General features: G+C 41.7%; 1 protein-coding gene across 1 annotated transcript; it reads left to right on the forward strand.

Moving 5' to 3' along the window:
• The first annotated feature begins 303 nt into the window (after window positions 1-303).
• On the forward strand, window positions 304-10,341 carry scinla (scinderin like a). Its single transcript, XM_039811703.1, has 17 exons — window positions 304-402; window positions 1,518-1,710; window positions 1,854-2,008; window positions 3,340-3,501; window positions 3,607-3,756; window positions 3,873-3,962; window positions 4,079-4,211; window positions 4,380-4,468; window positions 4,573-4,788; window positions 4,876-5,009; window positions 5,541-5,631; window positions 5,970-6,140; window positions 6,235-6,409; window positions 6,489-6,604; window positions 6,707-6,784; window positions 6,880-6,940; window positions 9,706-10,341. Exons 2-17 carry the CDS (start codon window positions 1,530-1,532, stop codon window positions 9,825-9,827), a joined length of 2,124 nt encoding a protein of 707 aa, XP_039667637.1. The 5' UTR covers window positions 304-402; window positions 1,518-1,529; the 3' UTR covers window positions 9,828-10,341.
• The last annotated feature ends 8,789 nt before the right edge of the window (window positions 10,342-19,130 follow it).

Here is a 19,130-nt window from a genome sequence, read left to right on the forward strand (position 1 = left end):
GTTAGTGTATGGTGTTAAAACATGAAGGATTTTATTTGAAATATAAAAAGAAAAGCTTCTTAGCTGTGTGTGTTGGTCCACTTCCATTTCTGATCCAGATTCCACTTAATAGTTTGCCTGTGATCTTGATGCTTTTGCCTGGGTTTTCTTTTGCATATCAGTTCTCAGATTGTGTTCTTAATCGAGCATTGTTACATGAAGTTATATATGTTATTTTTGCAGCTCTTTTGCAGACTGGGTTGGGTTGGGATTCCACTGGACACGCCTCTTGTCACCACGCGGATGTCTCTGCAGACTATATAGCAGACCTGAGTGCAGACAGCCTGGGTGGAATCCTGTAAGAGCAGCAGTGCAGCAGTATCAGCTTCTTCTAACCCAGCATCTGTCTTCTGTCCTCACCAGGTAATAGGAAATTGTTAATATTCTGGATGGCTATAAAAACTTTCTGTAGCTGATGGCATGTATGAAATTATAGACCAATTGCTTATTTTACATTTTAAGAAATTCACCTTAATTATCCATAGAAACAAGTTCTGCTTTGCCTGATTCTGCATCAAAGGAAACACAATAGCTAATGCTTTACACAGAGACATTTGACAATTATGTAACATAATTTTGAATGTATAAGTCGTGATTACACTGTACAGTATAAGGTACATTTTGTCTTTGGCTGTGAGGAGAGGCTCTTCCTGCTCAAAAATACCACACAAACAATTTGCATTGCAGTTTAGCAGAGGCCACTCCCTTTATCTCAACACAGTAACTTCTGTAAATTCAGGGTAAGGTACGTGTATTACAGGTTAGGCAACAAATGCTGCTGAGTAAATAAGGGATTGACCTTTTGTTCTTGGATAAATGGAAATGTTTAATGAAAATGGAATAAAGCAACACAATGCACTATTGATAAAATCATAGAACTGTTTTAGTGAATTTTTAAAAATACTTTGTAATGTACACCATTTATTTCCCTGAGATTCTCAATATCAAGGTTATCTCAAGTGATGATAAAGAGTGGGGATCCCAATATTTGTATAACTTTGAAGAATTTCTTTTCCTGGTTTTTCTAAACTAAACATGATGAGAATGGTTACCTGATTTGAGTCTTAATGGCAGAATTTAAATCTGTATGAAACTAGGTCTGCAATTATCAAATATTTTCATCATTGAGTTTAGTGAAAAATGCAATTTATTATAAAGCCAGAGGTCATAAAATCGCTTGTTTTGTCCAACCAACTGTTCAAAACCCAAAGATAATCAGTTTACAATCACATCAGAAAAAGAAAAGCCGCAAATCCGCACATTTGAAAAGCTGGAAGTGGACATTGTTTGACATTTATGCTTGAAAACTGACTTCCATTTTCAGTTATTTTTCTGTTAATCAATAAATTTATTAATCAGATCATCTTTTCAACCCTGTATGAAAGTACAATCTATCAGCTCTTGTGTTATAAGGTTAGTTACAGTGTCTTGCTGTAGCCTGATAGTTTACTTGTTAATGAAGGCGTGTTTCCCCTCAGGCCCTGATCACTATGGCATCCCACAAGGAGTTCGCTACTGCAGGGAAGAAGCCCGGCCTGCAGGTGTGGCGGATAGAGAAAATGAATTTGGCACCTGTACCTACTGAACTCCATGGAGACTTCTTTACTGGAGACTCTTACATAGTGCTTCACACCACTTCTGCTCCATCTTACAACATTCACTCGTGGATTGGTATTGGACTTAGATTCTCTGCTGACACCTAAAATAAACTGTAGCTCATAGAATTAAATTCCCCTCATTTGTTTGTCTATACACTCTCTTTTTTTACAGTCATTCATTGTTTTGTTTTTTTACCATTATCTGCTTTACCACAGGCGAGAAAGCTTCCCAGGATGAGATAGGGGCAGCTGCCATCTTCATGATGCAACTGGATGACTTCCTGCACGGAGCCCCAAGACAGTTCACTGAGTTTCAAAACCAAGAGTCTGTCACCTTCATGGGCTACTTTAAATCTGGCATCAAATACAAGGTAAAGAGTGAAACACGATAGTTAAAGGTCCCATGACATGGTGCTCTTTGGATGCTTTTATATAGACCTTAGTGGTCCCCTAATACTGTATCTGAAGTCTCTTTCTTGAAATTCAGACTTGGTGCAGAATTACAGCCACTAGAGCCAGTCCCACAATGAGCTTTCCTTACTATGTGCCATTTCTGTGTCTGTAGCTATTGAGGAGGAGAGGGGGTGGGGGGGGGGGGCAAGGTGGAGGGTGGGGGTGTGGCCTTGACCAACTGCCAATTTGCTCGTTTGAAAGCCATGGGGCCCTATTTTAATGATCTGAAACGCAAGTATGAAACGCAAAACGCAAGTAGCTTTGTGGGCGGATCTCGGGCGCTGTTGCTATTATAACGGCGGGATAAATGAGTATTGCGCCCGACGCAAATCTAAAATGGGTTGGTCTGAAGTAGCTAGGTGTGGTTTGGGCGTAACGTGCAATAAACCAATCAGAGCGTCATCTCACATTCCCTTTAAGAGCAGGCGCGCTTGTTCCATGGCGGATTGCTATTATGACGGCGGATTTGCCTGGCGCACGCCAGCGGGAGCTGTCCCAGATGCGGCAAAGCAATAAATGCCCGTCTTGACCGGGTGGCGATGTTGCTGCGGCCCCTCGGGCGCATCTCCTCAAGTCTGGAGAGGATTGCTGCAGCCATGGAGCGTAGACCTCCAAACGCACCACTGCACCTGTTGTGCCCCTTCCTCCTCCCCCCACTCCATCTCCGTCCACCCGCTCCACCAGGAGCGCATCGCGCATTGCCACTCCTGGACCAGATCCCGCTGGAGTGTCCAATCCCATGATGTCTCTCTCTCATGGGTTGGCCAAATTCTCTGGGCGGGCAAAGCAGAGAAATGGGAGGTAACCATCTGAGCTTTCATTTTCTCAAAGGCAGAGCAGGATACCCAGGGCTCGGTTTACACCTATTGCCATTTCAAGCCACTGGGGGACCATAGGCAGGCTGGGGGAATGCATATTAATGTTAAAAAACCTCATAAAGTGAAATGTTCATGCCATGGGACTTCTAAAATAACATGATAATGCTGGTGGACGATGGAAAGTCCAGGTATGCTCACGAGCCGAACCAGCTCATGCTGTATTTTCATGTCTTCAGATGTCAATGTGTAGATGTGACAATAGCGGGTGTCTGTAGATTTGGCGTGTGGTAAATAGTTTAATTTCCCAAAATGTCAAACAATTTTTACATCTTTGATTAGTAGGCTATGCTTTGAAATCAACAAACAATGCAGTTGTAGTTTAATGTAATAGTTCTAATGCTTTAATCTTCTTGACTTTCCTCCTGTCAAAGGAAGGTGGAGTAGCCTCAGGCTTTGCGCATGTGGTGACCAACGAGGTAGATGTCAAACGCCTGCTGCATGTTAAAGGTCGCCGGACAATCAGAGCCAAGGAGGTGCCTTTTTCCTGGAGTAGCTTCAATAAAGGAGACAGCTTCATCATAGACTTGGGAAAGGTGATCTATCTAGAAGACAAAAATATGTTAGACTGTGAGATATGTTGCAATGTTTCACCATAACTTTCTTTCCATCTTCTTTTCCTCTGCTCTGTGAAATGCTAGGCCATCTTCCACTGGTCTGGCAGTGAATCCAATTCATTTGAACGCATAAAAACCACTGAGCTGGCCAAAGATATCCGTGACAATGAGCGACGGGGTCGTGGTGACTTACAAATGATTGACGAAGGCTCTGAACCAGAAGCTGTCATTGAAGTGAGGCTTTTTTTACCTTTACATTTGAACAGCTTTAATCAGGATACATCTGACTTTGGCTGCTAGGAAGGATGTATGTGCAATGTTGCAGTCTGTGAGCGTGTTCTTATTTATAGGTGCTTGGACCCAAGCCCAACCTACCATCAGGAAGCCCTGATGATGTACCCACCGACATGAAGAAGAATAACGTGGCATCTCTCTATTTGGTAAATATGAGCAACTATCAAGCTTTAAATTAATGTTGATAAATAGTTGATAACAGTATTTAAAATATTCAGATTATAAATGTAGATTTTTTTTTTTTTATCGCTCTACTTTTTAGATTTCTGATGCTACCGGCTCCATGACGACAACTTTGGTGGCTGATAAAAACCCCTTCAAACAAAACATGCTCTCACAAAGTGATTGCTACATCTTGGACAATGGAGGAAACAACAAGATTTTTGTCTGGAAAGGTATTACACCATAACATATATCCATTTCTGCAACCTTTTTTTTTTTTTAAACTAAGTTGTTAGTCAGCACTCCTTTCCAAGTTATTCCAACTGGGAAAATATGACTAAATTTATAGATTTGACCAGAGTTTGTATTCTCTAACCACTGTACCACACGCCAAAATGCAGGGCAAAAGGCAAATGCAGATGAGCGCAAAGCAGCAATGACTTCTGCAAACAAGTTCATCAAAGACAAGAATTACCCCCAAAATACTCAGGTAATGTGGCCATGTAGTGAATGTTGCTACTATAACTTCATTCTTCCTGTCTTGTCTTCCTGTTGGTAAATATGCTTGCTCTTCTGTCAATTTAACATGAACAGATCCAGGTAATGCCAGCAGGGAGTGAGACCACCCTGTTTAAGCAGTTCTTCTTCAACTGGTTGGACAAGGATGAGACCACTGGCCCAAGTAAGGCATACACCATCGGTCACATCGCCAAGGTGGTTCAGATTCCCTTCGACTCCTCCAAACTCCACGACAACATCAGCATGGCTGCCCAGCACGGCATGGTGGACGATGGCTCTGGGAAAGTCCAGGTATATTCACGACCCGAACCAGCTAATGCTGTATTTTCATGTCTTCAGATATCAATGTGTAGATGTGACAATAGTGGGTGTCTGTAGATTTGGCGTGTGGAAGGAGGTGCTAAAGTACCTGTGGACCCATCCACCTATGGACAGTTCTTTGGAGGTGACTGTTACCTGGTGCTGTACTCCTACAAAGCAGGAGGCAGAGAGAAGCATATCATCTACACCTGGTGAGGGCAACCTTCTCAGCATGGCCAGAGTTACCTGCCCAGGGCAAAATATTGTTGTTGGGCCTCTACCAACCCCCCTTTATATAGGAATATGCACAATGTGAGCACAATAAAAAGAAAAATAATAAAGGTCTAAAAACATCTACACAGGGTCCCTCTACAAGACAGGGCCACAGGAGATTAATGCAGGAATCATCTTAGTAGATATTTTATTTTTCTAGTAGTGCAAATTCCTTTTTTAGTGATCAACCCTTTGTTTACACAATTCACACAGAACAGAAGCATATACTCATATTGCTGACTTAACAGTTGTTTTATACAACTTATATACTAGTATACTAATATATTAGGATGTGCCATTAAATTATATCTATATAAAATTCCATTAAATCAATTTGCTGTCTAGGAGATGGGAAAGTTGACTGCTTAAGCTAGTTGGTAAACCAGCATTGCTTTTCATTGTACATATCTACATTGATTTAGCTTGAAGCTTCTTGAATAAGTTGTGAATACATTATGGCTTTGCTGTAGGCAAGGGCGGAAGTGCACTAAGGATGAACTGGGTGCTTCAGCCTTTCTCACCGTCGACCTGGACAATTCCATGGATGGAGCAGCTACCCAGGTAAGATATTTACTGTGTCAATCTATGGTATTACTCAGGTTTTTCTTTATAGGAATAGTTTGACATCTTGGGAAATACACTTGGCGTGAGATGATGAGAAGATCACTACCACTCTCAACATAAGAGTGGTTTGTTTGTTTATTTAGGATCCTCATTAGTGGTATTGATCTTCTCATCTATTTCTCAGCATGAAAGCAAAGTGTGTTTCCCAAAATGAACCAAACTCGAAAGGAACTATTCCTTTATCGACTTACTCCTGCCTTTCAATAGGGTGAACGACTCCTATCACCTCTGTCCTAATCTTACATGTAGACTAAGCTACTGCTGTGTCTTGGCAGGTTCGTGTCACTCAGGGCCAAGAACCCCCTCATCTTGTGAGTGTGTTTAAGGCCAAGCCTTTGGTTGTCCACCTGGGTGGGACATCCCGCAAGTGTGGCGAGAGCAAGCCTGGCAGCACACGACTCTTCCATATCCGCCAGAGCTCCACCAAAGCCACACGGGCTGTTGAGGTCAGCTTTGTTTATTACATTGAATGTGCATAAACTGAGTGTCATAATGAGCGATTGATACTATTTTCCCCCTCTTTGTTTCTCACTGACCCAGGTGGAGCCCACTGCCTCCTCTCTGAACACTAATGATGTGTTTGTGCTGAAGTCGCCTAATTCCCTGTTCCTGTGGAAGGGAAAGGGAGCCACTCCGGAGGAAGTGGCTGCAGCTAAGTATGTTGCCAGCCTGCTTGGAGGAACTGCCTCTGAGGTGGAGGAGACCAAGGAGCCAAGTGAGTGCTGAAAAAAACCATTGATTTTAGCAGGATAAAAGTGTAACAAAAAAAAGTGATGTTTTCTCCTCGTTGTTAGCTGGTTTCTGGGCAGCACTGGGAGGGAAGAAGGACTACCAGACCTCTATTACTCTGCAGAAGACAGTCAGGCCTCCACGACTGTTTGGCTGTTCAAACAAGACTGGCAGGCTTATAGTGAGAATCTAAGTTTCTATCCATTTTCATTAAGGGGAGTTAGTTGTTTTATTTAGATTTTTTGATACAGCCACTTTGTAAACATTGACTTATCATATTTAGGTGGAGGAAGTGCCCGGTGAGTTCACACAATTGGATCTGGCACCTGATGATGTCATGATTCTGGATACCTGGGATCAGGTATGCCGCCTTCACTTTCAATGAAACAATTTCGTTTTTTTTCTTATTATATTGCTGCCTTATCCCTAAATCCTTTGCATTATTTCTCTCACCAGATCTTTGTTTGGGTTGGAAAGGAAGCCAATGAGACAGAGAAAACTGGATCACTCAAGATTGGTAAGACAAACAGAGCTATTAAAGGGGTGATAGAATGATTATATAGGGTATTTCACACTGTTCCTTAAGGTCTCCTAATAGGATATGTATCATTGGTTGGGCAAAAAATTGCTCTAAATATGGTATGCTCATGAATATTTAGATGAGCTGCACGCTGATTGGTTTGAGCGAACCACATAGAAACCCATTGGTGACGAGACAGCAGGTCTCATATTTCAGACACTGCAATGTTTCATTACTATTAACGATTACTATAACTACTAAATTCACTTCTCATACTTTGTTATGCGAGAAATCAACTACATAAAGCTCAAATATGAGCCGTTTTACGAAAATGTATGGATAATTGCAAATTTGGTAAGACGTGTCGGATTTCAGGAGGTCCACACAGTCTGATGAGACAGCGGCAGCCCCGCTGCGCTCCATACCCAGGAGAAAGTCACCGTCACTGGGTTGGCTACTGGACAACCGGGGCTCCGCGAAGCTGCCTGGCTGCCGGCATAACTATATTTACAGTTTGAATTTCGTCACGCCACTTATATAACAACTACCCTAAGGTCTTACACAGCTAACACTTGTGTCCGATTTCAATTTAATTCATTTTTGTGAATAGGAGGGGTTTCGTTAGCGGCTAGTGTCCATTCAATCTTATGGGTAGCTAAAGATCGAAGCTAGCTAGCTAGCTACACTTTCGGTATAACTAAAATATATTTACAGTTTGAATTTCCTCACGCCACTTTTATAACAGCTACCCTAAGGTCTTACAAAGCTAACGCTTGTGTCTGATTTAAATTTAATTAATTTTGGTGAATAGGAGGGGTTTTATTAGCTGCTAGTAGGGCTGAAACAATTCCTCGAATAACTCGAATAATTCGATTACAAAAAATCCTCGAAGCAAAATTCTTTTCCTCCAAGCTTCGTTAAATCAAAGGTTGTACGGCTCACTGTTTCCGCACGGAGGATTATTACTAGCGCACAAGAGGTTTGCGCTTCTGCGAACACAACACAAGCACAGACAGTATATAAACACAAGACTGACGGCCCAGATTACAAATGAAGGAAGACGAAAATAGCGAGGGTCTAAGAGAAGAGACAGGCGAGAGAAAACGACAGAAAGTTTGGGATCATTTTAGACTGCAAACATGCTGCTACATCATCTCCGTAACAAACCTCCAGTGTACTCATCCATTCCACGGAGCCAACCCGACACAAGGTAGCTAACGTCTGCTGCTCTCGTCCACCGCGCTGTTTTACACAACTAGCCTACAACATGCTACTCTGCTAATAGCGATGTTTTACACAACTAGCCTACAGTATGCTACTCTGCTAATAGCAATGTTTTACCCACAAGCTGAAATGAAAGCTGTCGGTTTGTAGTCTAACTGTTTATTAGTTTGCTTCTAATCTTTGGAAACTTAGCTGCTGCCTGAGACAAACCGGCTCCTCCCCCCAGCATGGCTACTTAATATGCACGTGAATGACATCATCATGCATTCTTTATTCTTTCTCCTCACCATAGATATAGCTATGCTCCTCAGCTCTTTTGCATATCCAGTGTAAAGAGCCAGAGGCAAGAAGGGGAATGGGGTGAAAAGTATTAACATTTGGGCCACCAAAAATGTACTATTGTAATGTATTTTTTGTTTTGAATTTGGCAATAAAATGTTTAGCTTTTTCTAAAAAAGGAAACCTGTCTTTTGTATATAACAAGCGGCAGGTTTCCTTTTTTTTTAGTAAACAGCAATAATAAATATTTACTATTGCTGTTTACTAAGTATTTCTTACTAAGTATTTCTTATCCGATTACTCAATTAATCGATGGAATAATCGGTTGAATATACGATTACTAAAATAATCGATAGCTGCAGCCCTAGCTGCTAGTGTCCATTCAATCCTATGGGTAGCTAAAGATCGAGGCTAGCTAGCTAGCTACACTTTCGGGTATAACTATAATATATTTACAGTTTGAATTTCATCATGCCACTTATAGAACAGCTACTATAAGGTCTTACAAAGCTAACGCTTGTGTCCGATTTCAATTTAATGCATTTTTGTGAATTTGAGGGGTTTCGTTAGCTGCAGGTGTCCCTTCAATCCTATGGGTAAAGATCGCGGCTAGCTGCAGGCCCTTTGGTATTCCAGACACTCACAAACGATGACTTTGCAAGGGTATGGAGCGCCGTGGGCTTCCGGTCGTGACGGAGATCCATTTAGCTCACAGTGAGCTGGGGTCTAACAAGGAGGACACCGGCGAGGCAGCACCGGCCACTGTCACGTTAGCCTGCTGAGCTCCGGCTGAACTGCGGGACAAAATTTGCAATTAGCCATACATTTTCGTAAAACGGCCCATATTTGACCTCTACATAGTTGATTTCGCATAAAAATGTCTCAGTAGTGAATTTAGTAATTAAATAGTGGACCTCTGGAGATCTGCGTGACCTAGCTAGATTCAGAAGACTAAGCTGACCTCAGGTCAGTGGTGTATCCTATGCAAATGACAAAGACTAGGAGTTGAGGAGTTGACATAAACTTTTAGCTTTGTTGAGATTTGCCCGTTTTCAGCAGCAGTTTCAAATTGTGAGATATGCATAGGAAAGTGGTGTCAATGGGATTTTGAGGTTCTATGTATGTCCTATTTACCCTCCAAACTGTTGTTTTTCAACTATGACAAGGTAAAATCGATTTGCATTCTATCACCCCTTTAAAGATGAGCAGAAATTGCACTAGAGAATTTGTTCACAAATGTATCCTTGTTTTTCTTTCAGCCCAAGACTATTTGAATTCAGACCCTTCTGGCCGTCGTGGTATCCCCATCAGCATCATTAAACAGGGGGATGAGCCACTCTCCTTCACTGGCTGGTTCCATGCCTGGGACCCCAAGATGTAGGACAGAGTTGCAGTGCCTGAAAGACAGAATAAAAAATAGAGAGAGTAGAAAAGCAACAAAGCAGTAGCATCTGCAAGAAACTTGCAAAGATTAATTACTTGTTGTTTATCATTGGTCTTTAAAGAATAATAAACCTGTAAGATATTGTGTGAACTTGGAATTTCTGAAGATGCATTAAAGATTTCACATCCCTTTATGCAATTATGTACTAGGCACAGAATTGTTATTCACAGTATCTAAAACATATTCAATTATGTATATTTTCATTCTTTCTTAAATGAAAGACTGTTTACAATCCAGTAAATAACCATGATGCACTATTTCTCCCAAGTTCAGTGTGGCCTTATTTGTCATGGATGAGGTTGTGAAATTTAAGATGTTACAAATTTATTTGTTTGCGACAAAACAAATGTATATTTTTAAATGTAACCTTTCCCTTTTTACAGCATAGTTTGCAAAGACAAATATAGATTGAGAAATTCTGAATTTGAATAAAAAGCTGACCTGTTTTGAAGATAGTCTTTTCTTATTGGATTTCTCTATTCAAACAGATAATGTGCTTTTTCCTGACTCTTTCTCTCTAATAGCAGTAAAAGTGACTTGTAATAGTAGGCTACTTTAGGCACTTCAGGAGCAATAGTGAACATTATGCTTTCGGAGATGAATTGTTGTGTGGCAGGACAGAACAGACCCAAGCGGAAAGTTCAACAACAAAATCAGGTTTATTTTAACAAAGGTGGAGGTGTAGGGAGGCGTCTGCCAAAAACCAGGAGCGGAGACACGAGGGCCGGGGAAGGATGACGAGGGCAGAAAATAGAATGATGAGGGACTCACTGGGATAGGATGGCGAGGGGGATTCCAGAGCAAAGCTTAGAGGACGAAGGACACAGGAGCAGAAGCTAGGATGGAGAGGGAAGACAGGGGATAGGATGGCGAGGGAGCTTAGTGGGGATAGGATGGCGAGGGAGCTAGGAGAGCGCAGGGAAACCGGGGCCGAGGAAACCGAGGAGGAGACACAGAAGTCCTGGGAACGGAGAATCTAAGGAGGGAGCGGAAGTGGAGAGCCGTGGGGAAAGAACCGAGTGGTGAAGCCAGTTGACTGGGGATGAGAGCGAGGCATGGAGACGATGGCTGCAGGGGAGAGACACGATAGAGGTGAGGACACAGCCACAGGACAACGACAGATATGTCTACAAATGTTCAGCGAGCGCGCTTGTATCTTGTCACCAGAGTGGCGGACACAATGATCCAGCGAAGCTAGTGACTGGAGCCGGGGTTGAAGTACTGAGCTTGATTGTAGATGGCAGGCAGATGTGCGTGGCGGGAGAACGTGATATGGAATGATGACCAGGTGTCCGCAGTCAGCTGGCAGTAGCAGGCAGGAAGAGGGGAAAACACAGGAGACACAGAGGCAGGGCCAACAGAGAAACACACAAAAGAACTTGAGAACTGGAAACAAAAACCCCAAACCACCACACGAATCACTCAAAGTTATGATCTTACAGTTATTTTGTAAATATAAGAATATCACTTAGCAAGGAATTTATCATATTTTCATCATAACTATATTTACCCAAAAAAGGAATTATATTTTCTTACCCGTGTTGTAGTAAACTCAGTAAACTCTTTTGAGAACAATGTTAACAGTTTTTATTGAAACTGCTTTCTGATAATAGTCCCAAATGGGAAATAGTCCCAATGTTGGATTATCCTAACTGGGACATTGTTTCTGGAAAATATGTTGCAATTGAGTTGAGAACAGCTGTCATTTTTCCAATGCTTCAAACATCATAAACAAAATTGGATTACCTCTATTGTATTGGTGTAGCAGCAGCAGACGCTTAAACAAAGCCTAAGAAAATAAAATCAAAACAATCTGCAATGCCACTAGTAGGAAGTTATGTAAATAGTTGAGAAAATATGTTTTTTAATCTGTGATGGTAGGCGCACTGGCCCTTTTTGCCATGTTCAAAGACAAATTAAGTGTCTGATGTCTCTTGGTGGACTTTAATTCCAAGTAGTAAACAAAATCCCAGCTTCAAATTAATTTTGTTTGTTGTAGTCTATGCCACCATGAAGAACCTAAGTAATAGTGAGGCGCTGGTCAAGGCAGCAGGTTGGACTCTGGGCAGGACTCTGGAGATCAAACAGTTGGACGTATGTGAGGACTCCATCAAAGCCTGTGTGAACGCCTGCCTGAATGCAAGGTGGACATTCTTAGTAAGCCCACACCATTTGGTTCAATGCAGTCAGAACATTTTTTAATTCTGGAACTGCTTCTACTCTGTACACTACTGTTGGTTGTGCAACTATAAATATTTTCACAATACATAACAATTGAACTGTACATGCTTTGATAACAATTCTTGCCACGCCTGACTTCATCTCACAGTAAGTAATGCTGGAAAGGGCCTGATTGGACCCATCAAGGGTCAGTCTATTGATGAGATGAAGACTGTAATGGACACCAACTTCCTAGGGCTTGTTAGCCTTGTGAGACCGTCCTGATCTCGCGAGCTCCAGTTTTCTACTCACAGATCAGTCTGGCATCTTGAGATAGAGAAAATTTGGAGCCGTTCACCAAGCGACCGACCAATCAGCGTTGGTTTTGAGGCGGGTTTAGGTGTGACGCAACGAGAAGCGACTGTTCAGTCTAAACAACATGGCAGCTTCCACGGATGAGATGAGTGTAGCTATCGGGCAAGTTTTATCCAAATTAGAAAGTATTCCTTCATTGAAAGAAGAGCAAAAAACGGCACTGGAGGCTTTTTTTCAGAGGAAAAGATGTTTTTGCTCTTCTCCCGACTGGTTTAGGCAAGAGTTTGATCTGATTGGCTGATTTGGCCCGTCTATCACCAACATAGGTGGTGATAGACGGATGGTTTATCCAATCAGCTAACCAGTATTTTCGCCCGTTCCCAAAAGTTCTCCAACGGAAAGTTCCCAGTGTGTGAACTGTCTTATCAGTTTTTCACTCTGTTTTTCAGTAATTTTATTCATTGACGTCTATGCAGCATCCAAGTTTGCTGTGGAAGGCCTTTGCGAAAGCTTAGTAATACAAGCCCTGAGGTTTAATCTCAAGTAAGATACTAATGAAGCTCAGCGCAAATTCTTTCAGGAAGACGTCATTACCCCAGTCACTACTCCATTCTTAAATCAAATCAGCTCTTCAAGAAGTGACGTGTCAGTTAAACCAATCAGACTCGACCACGAGATTCAAGGGCCAATCACAGCCTTACAACTCTGCTTTAAATCTGTTCTCTCCTTGTGCTGTCAGCTGTCGTTTTCAGGCAAAGCGCTCGTCCCTCCTCCTCCCCTGCCTCCTCCGGTAGTTGTGTTTCTCCCAGCTGACCGCTCCGTTGCCTCTTCGGTCCAGTCTCTGGTCTCTTCACCGCCGCCACCAGTGTCTGGACTCCATCGGGGGTTATGTTCCTATTCCCTACCCCTTTAAGAAGATTAATTCGATGGAGTCCAATCTCCAAAAGACTTTGTACATTCAATATCATACAGTTGTACAATAAATATTTTTGCATATCTGCAAACGAAGTCTCTCCTGATTGAAATGCTTATATGCTGCGTCTGCACAATTCACAGACTACTGCACACTCACTTTATTTTGTACTGGTTTCTCAGTGAGATTCAAATTGTGTTCACAAGGCTGGGATCAGTCAGGCAAACAATCCCCTTCAGAAGGAGAAAACGCCTGCATACCAGCACTTTTCTATGCACACCCATATTGCACAACCAGACCCAGCATTGTCTTACCACTGAGAGGAAATTATGCCAGCCAAAGTATGTCATGGCAAAACAAAAACGAAGCACAACAGATAGATCCTTATCTGGGGCAAGTCTTAACACAGCATCATTCAGTAACCAAATATTTTGGAAACAGCTCTGCAAGGTGGATTAAAAAAAATATATGTACACTCTAAAAAGTAATACAGGACCACCGCATGCAGGTCCGTTAGTACGATTTGCAAATTAGCTAACTTTAAGGCACTCTATGCAACATTTTTACCTTAATATAACAGCTTCGAAGTCATTTCATACAAACAAACAAACAAACTCGTAGTAGAGCGAATCATCCCGAGCACGCTAGCACTAGCGTGCTCACTGGCAAAGTCGACGAAGAAAACGAAGAAAGCGCGGTCGGAAGAGTCAAGGAAAAGGAAACGAGAAATTGACTGCATGAGGAGCCAGACAAGAGTCAGGCTTTCACTCGTTGGCAAGAGCTAAAAAGCAGCAAAGGATGCAACATCAATGCTGACCTGGCGTTCTTGTTGATGAACTAGTAAGTAAATCCCTTATTTGTAAACTTGCTTGCTTTCTATGTTGTATGTTGTTTCGCTTGCTTGTTGTATGTCAGTTTTTAAGAAGTTGTTCATTCATCCATTATTGATAATAAGACCAATCCACTAATTTCCACATATGTCTAGCTTGTCTAGATTAGCGGAGCTGTTAGCAGACTTGCTAGCAAACACTCGTCTCCCTTACGTGTTTTTGCGTTTTCTTATATTGACTAGCTTGACACACAAGCAAGTTTGCCAGCTGAACTCAGGTGTTGTGAGGTATATTTATCATGTAGTCTTTTGTTTGGTTCAGGTTTCGTATGGCATGTGTACTGTGCTTGTGCAAACTTTAGCTGGATTCTATCCTACTTAGGGTGACCAGACGTCCCTTTTTGACCGGGACACTCCCGATTTTGAGATGCATGTTCCGAGTCCCGACAAAAGCCTGTCATTGTCCCGGTTGTCAGCGATTGCATAGCCGACGTGGTCTTATTATAGCCCGATCATTAACTAAACCCATGTAGAAAGACTAATAAAGCATCCTGCGTACACTGTAAAATATTACAGACCCATTTAGTTATGTCCACTTATTTCTTATTTTTAACTGAACGAGCTTATACAAGTTGTCGATTTTGAACTCAACTTTATGAGTTTTTGAAAGTTAAACTTGCATTTATTCGTTGGGTTGACTATTTAAAAAAATGTATGTGTTGATTGAACTTGGGTATGTAAGTTAAGTTATCAACCAATTGCAGTCAGGACTGCAACTGGTTCATTGGCTGGCCAATTCCCATGATGCAAGGCGGTAAATAGAGTTTTGTTAAAATTTTCTGAAAAGTTTGCAGTTTGTTCGAAATACAAATGTAACTTTATGAATTCTGTTTATTAAACATGTGTTTAGAATGTAATGTTTTGTTGCCTGGTAATTGTCATTGTTGTGCTGGTTTACATTTGTAACCATGAGTTAAGTGACTGTTACGTTTGATAAGAGGTGGAGTATTACAGTGTTAGACATTGAGCAGTAATAGGCTTCCTTCAGCCATTAATTTGCGGCGTGTCACTTCACTAGCGGCCATTTTATGTCAAGTGACACAACATCAGCAGACAGGCCGCTATTTTGTACGGGGCCCTGGGGTGGCCCCACCCAAGCACCCACGGTATCTCTGCTATAAATGTGGTTATGTTGTTTTAACTTGAAAGTGTGAGTTGTAATAAAGCAGAAAGAAATGTCTGTTATACTAGGCAAGGAAGGTTTCTGGCATTATTAAAGAAAATAAATGATTTGTTTTAACTTAAAGTATGAAGTTAAAGCAAGTAATACAAAGTTAAATCAACTAAAAGAACAACTTTAACAAAACTAGAACACAGTAGTTACATCAACCTCATTAACTTTAATTTCTAAGTTGAAACAAAGGCAGTCTTCAAGTTGAGTGAACTTCAATTTTCAAGGCAGCAAGGGAACTTGCATTTCCAAGTTAAACTAACATGAAATTTATTACAGTGTATGATTTTAACAATGTGAGTGTGTGTGTGTGTGTGTCAGTCAATCATAGCGGTCTATGATTGACTGACACACACACACACACACACTCTGCGTCTGCATAGTCTGTGTGCAGCCAGCGTTACAATGTATATTTGTAAACATTGTTGCAATGCCTCTTTCTTTTTTCTCGTTTTAACGGTTAGGTTATATCGCTGGCTAGCTAGGCTACACTATGAAATGCCGAAGAGAAAGTCAGCATTCACTAAAGATTTTCAAAGGGCTTACCCCTTCCTCCGCGAAGTCCAAGTCCAAGATGCACTGCAAAACCTAATTTTCTGTAAGCCATGGTGGTAGCGCAGATGTGAAAGACCATTTTAAAACAGCAAAACATAAACGGTGGGTAGAGGCAGGGGCTAGCAGCGTGGCCACCTACTTTAGCAACGTTAGTGCTGAAAGTGCCGAGCTCAAGTGGGCTGCTGAGGAGGGGACGTTTGCGTATCATCTGGTGAACCACAACCAAAGCTTCAGGTCCATGGACTGCACTGTGGGTCTGATAAGAACATTTTATGATGAGCGCTTCACTTGTGCACCAACCAAGGCTGAAGCAATCGTGACCAATGTCATCGCATCCCATGCCATGGATCTGGTAAAGGCTGACCTAGGAGCAGTTCAGCACGTCTCTGTGGCTGTTGATGCTTCTAACAACAAGGCTGTGAAGCTGATTCCCATTGTGATCCGCTACTTCAAGGATACAGAGGGGGTACAGGGGAAAATCCTGGATTTCACATCCATTCCAGGTGAGATGTCTGATATTTTAGTTGGAGAAGTCAGTCACAGCCTCTGAACATTCAATTTGATGGACCAAGTAGTTGGGTTTTGTGCTGACAGCACCAACACCAACTTTGGTGGAAGAGCAAGGGTAGGAGTGATCTGAATCAGGCCACTGCCAATGACCTGGTGGGAGAAGGCTGCGCCGCACACATCACTCACAACACTCTCCAAACTGCCGCAGATACCCTTCCCTGTGACATTGAAAGCTTCATTGTGAAAGGGTTCGGACATTTCCACATCTTTACTGTCCGCACTGAGCAGCTGAAAGAGTTGTGCGACTTTGTCGAACTCCAGTATGCCACTCTCCTGGGGACGAGTAAGACACGATGGCTGCCATTAGGCCCGGCTGTCGAGCCTTACAGTCCTACTTCAGCTCTCACGACAAGCCTCCTACCGCGATCGTCAAATTCCTCGACAATCCGGTGTGTGAAGCATGGATGTGGTTCCTGTACAACCAGCTGTTACTATTCAATGACACCATCAAAATGATGGAGAAGCAGATGAACACAGCTGCTCATTCAGCCTGCCAACTTCGCACTCTCGAAGCCAAGCTTCTGGAGAGGAAGTCTGCTTCATTCACTGGCTTCAAGGTAGGTCTTATATACTCAAAATTCCTGCCTTACGCGCTAGAGTCTGACGTCAAAATTAAGTTTTTCTAGCTCAGTAGGCCTACAGTCTGAATTTCAGCCAGTGACCATTTCTATTTTGGAAGTGAAATAGAAAATGGAAAAACAAGTGGTAGCCTGGCATAGTCACTTGCTAAATGAAAATAATGCCATATTTTAACCTATTTCATGCTGCAAATGAATGGATAATGTAAAATGCAATAAAGAAAAATAAATGTAATTCTAACAGTGTTATTTGGACAATAGGCTACCTAAAAAATCACAATGGTAGAATTAAGAATAATAAGCAAGGCTTGACCTAGCATTGTCTGGTCATCCTAGCGCAACACGTTTCATTAACACCAATCCAGGATGAGTAGGAGTGACTATGTCAAGCCAGGTGTAGACCTAAGTAATTCATGATACGTGCTTGTTTTTCCTCCAAAAAACCCACAGTTGGAATAAAAAAGACGCGGAAAATAGCATCATTCACACAAAGTGGACAATTGCTTTTGATATAGGCCTAAACTAACAATGAAGTAATGTTTTTTCTTTTTTCAATGGGGAAACAGGGCTATTTCTGTAAAAAAGGGAGATGTGGGACCAACTGAATGCAAACCTACCACATAATTTTCATTTAGCAAGGGACTATATAACATATGTCACATACCACTTGTTTTTTTTTTCATTTTCAAATTCACTTCCAAAATAGAATCACTGAACGCAAAAGTACACGGACCGTAAAAGCCTTAAGGAAATGAACCACCCTGTATGTGGCGACTCAAATTTATTTAATTTTTTGCGTGGCAATAAACTTGAAACTGTATTATACAATTGTTTGTAAATTGCTTTTAAAAGGTGAAGAATCTTCTGAGTGCCCTTGATGATCCACGGAAGGCAGAGGATTTTCTGAAAACTGTCTACACTTTTTACGACTGTTGTTCTTCATACATACGGGAATGGGGAGCATTGTTTAAGGAGATGGAGGTTCTCTCCTGGACCCTGCCCAACAGAGTCCTTCAATGGGATGAGGTTGAATCGTCTCTGCAGTATGTATCATCAAAATTAAACCAACACAACATCAACGAGACCTCATCAGTGAGGGCGTACGCAACTGGGATGGTCACTCAGTGGAAATTTTTGCGCATTTCAAAAGCAGGGAGATTCCGTTCAAAAATGTAGGTCTCCTTTGTCAGTTCACCATGTGTCTACCGGGCACAAATGCTCCCGTTAAGCGGATCTTCTCGCTCATGAACAACACATGGACTGACGGGCCAATTTTGCTGACACCTGTGCATCTGTGCATTTGTGCCCGGTAGACACATGGCGAACTGACAAAGGAGACCTAAATTTATAGTCAATTTAGAGCCAACAAATTGAAATGAATATTTCCAATAGGGAAGCTATCTGCTCTATCAAATGAGATTTGTGTGTGTGTGTTGTTGGTTAGAATAACACTGGTAACACTTTACGGTAAGGGTACATGAATTATTATGAATTCATGCATGAATTAATTGATTTATGTATTATTATGTAATTAATGATTTATGTATTACTGCATTCCTTAATATCCCATGAACAAATCATGAATTAATTCATGCATGAATTCATAATTCATGTACCCTTACCATAAAGTGTTACCATAACTTTAGTTCAAGCCTGTGGCAGCAGTTCCAAATCATTTGTTTAGTGCCATGCAATGAAAAATCCCTTTTCACAAAGTTCAGTGGGTGCATTTTCCAAAAGAATGCTTTAATTCTGAAAAATAAAGTTGGTCCCACACGAAACTCACTCACTCACTCAATGTCTTTTAATATTATTTCTTAGATATGTAGGCTACATATGAAGAAAATTCACGAATATTAACTGAGATACCCCATTATGTTGTGAGCAGTAGGCCTACGTGTGCTGTTGGCAAAATTGTGTCTAATTTTTGTGTCTGACCTGGGCTGGCACAAAAGAAAGTGTGTGCGTGCACGAGCACTACGATCACACAAAATCTGGAAATCTGGTCATCCTAATCCTACTGAACATGTACCGGTATACAGGGGGGAGGGAATCAGGCCGTGAGTGCAGACGGTACTCCGTAGTACTC

This window comes from Perca fluviatilis, chromosome 9 (assembly GCF_010015445.1).
Source record: "Perca fluviatilis chromosome 9, GENO_Pfluv_1.0, whole genome shotgun sequence".
Taxonomy (NCBI): domain Eukaryota; kingdom Metazoa; phylum Chordata; class Actinopteri; order Perciformes; family Percidae; genus Perca; species Perca fluviatilis.

Coding starts and splice junctions, on each gene's coding strand:
- scinla (XM_039811703.1), top strand. CDS start 1,530: ATGGCATCCCACAAGGAGTTCGCTACTGCAGGGAAGAAGCCCGGCCTG. Junction 4,212..4,379: donor CAAGATTTTTGTCTGGAAAG/GTATTACACCAT, acceptor GCCAAAATGCAG/GGCAAAAGGCAAATGCAGAT. Junction 6,785..6,879: donor TTCTGGATACCTGGGATCAG/GTATGCCGCCTT, acceptor TTCTCTCACCAG/ATCTTTGTTTGGGTTGGAAA.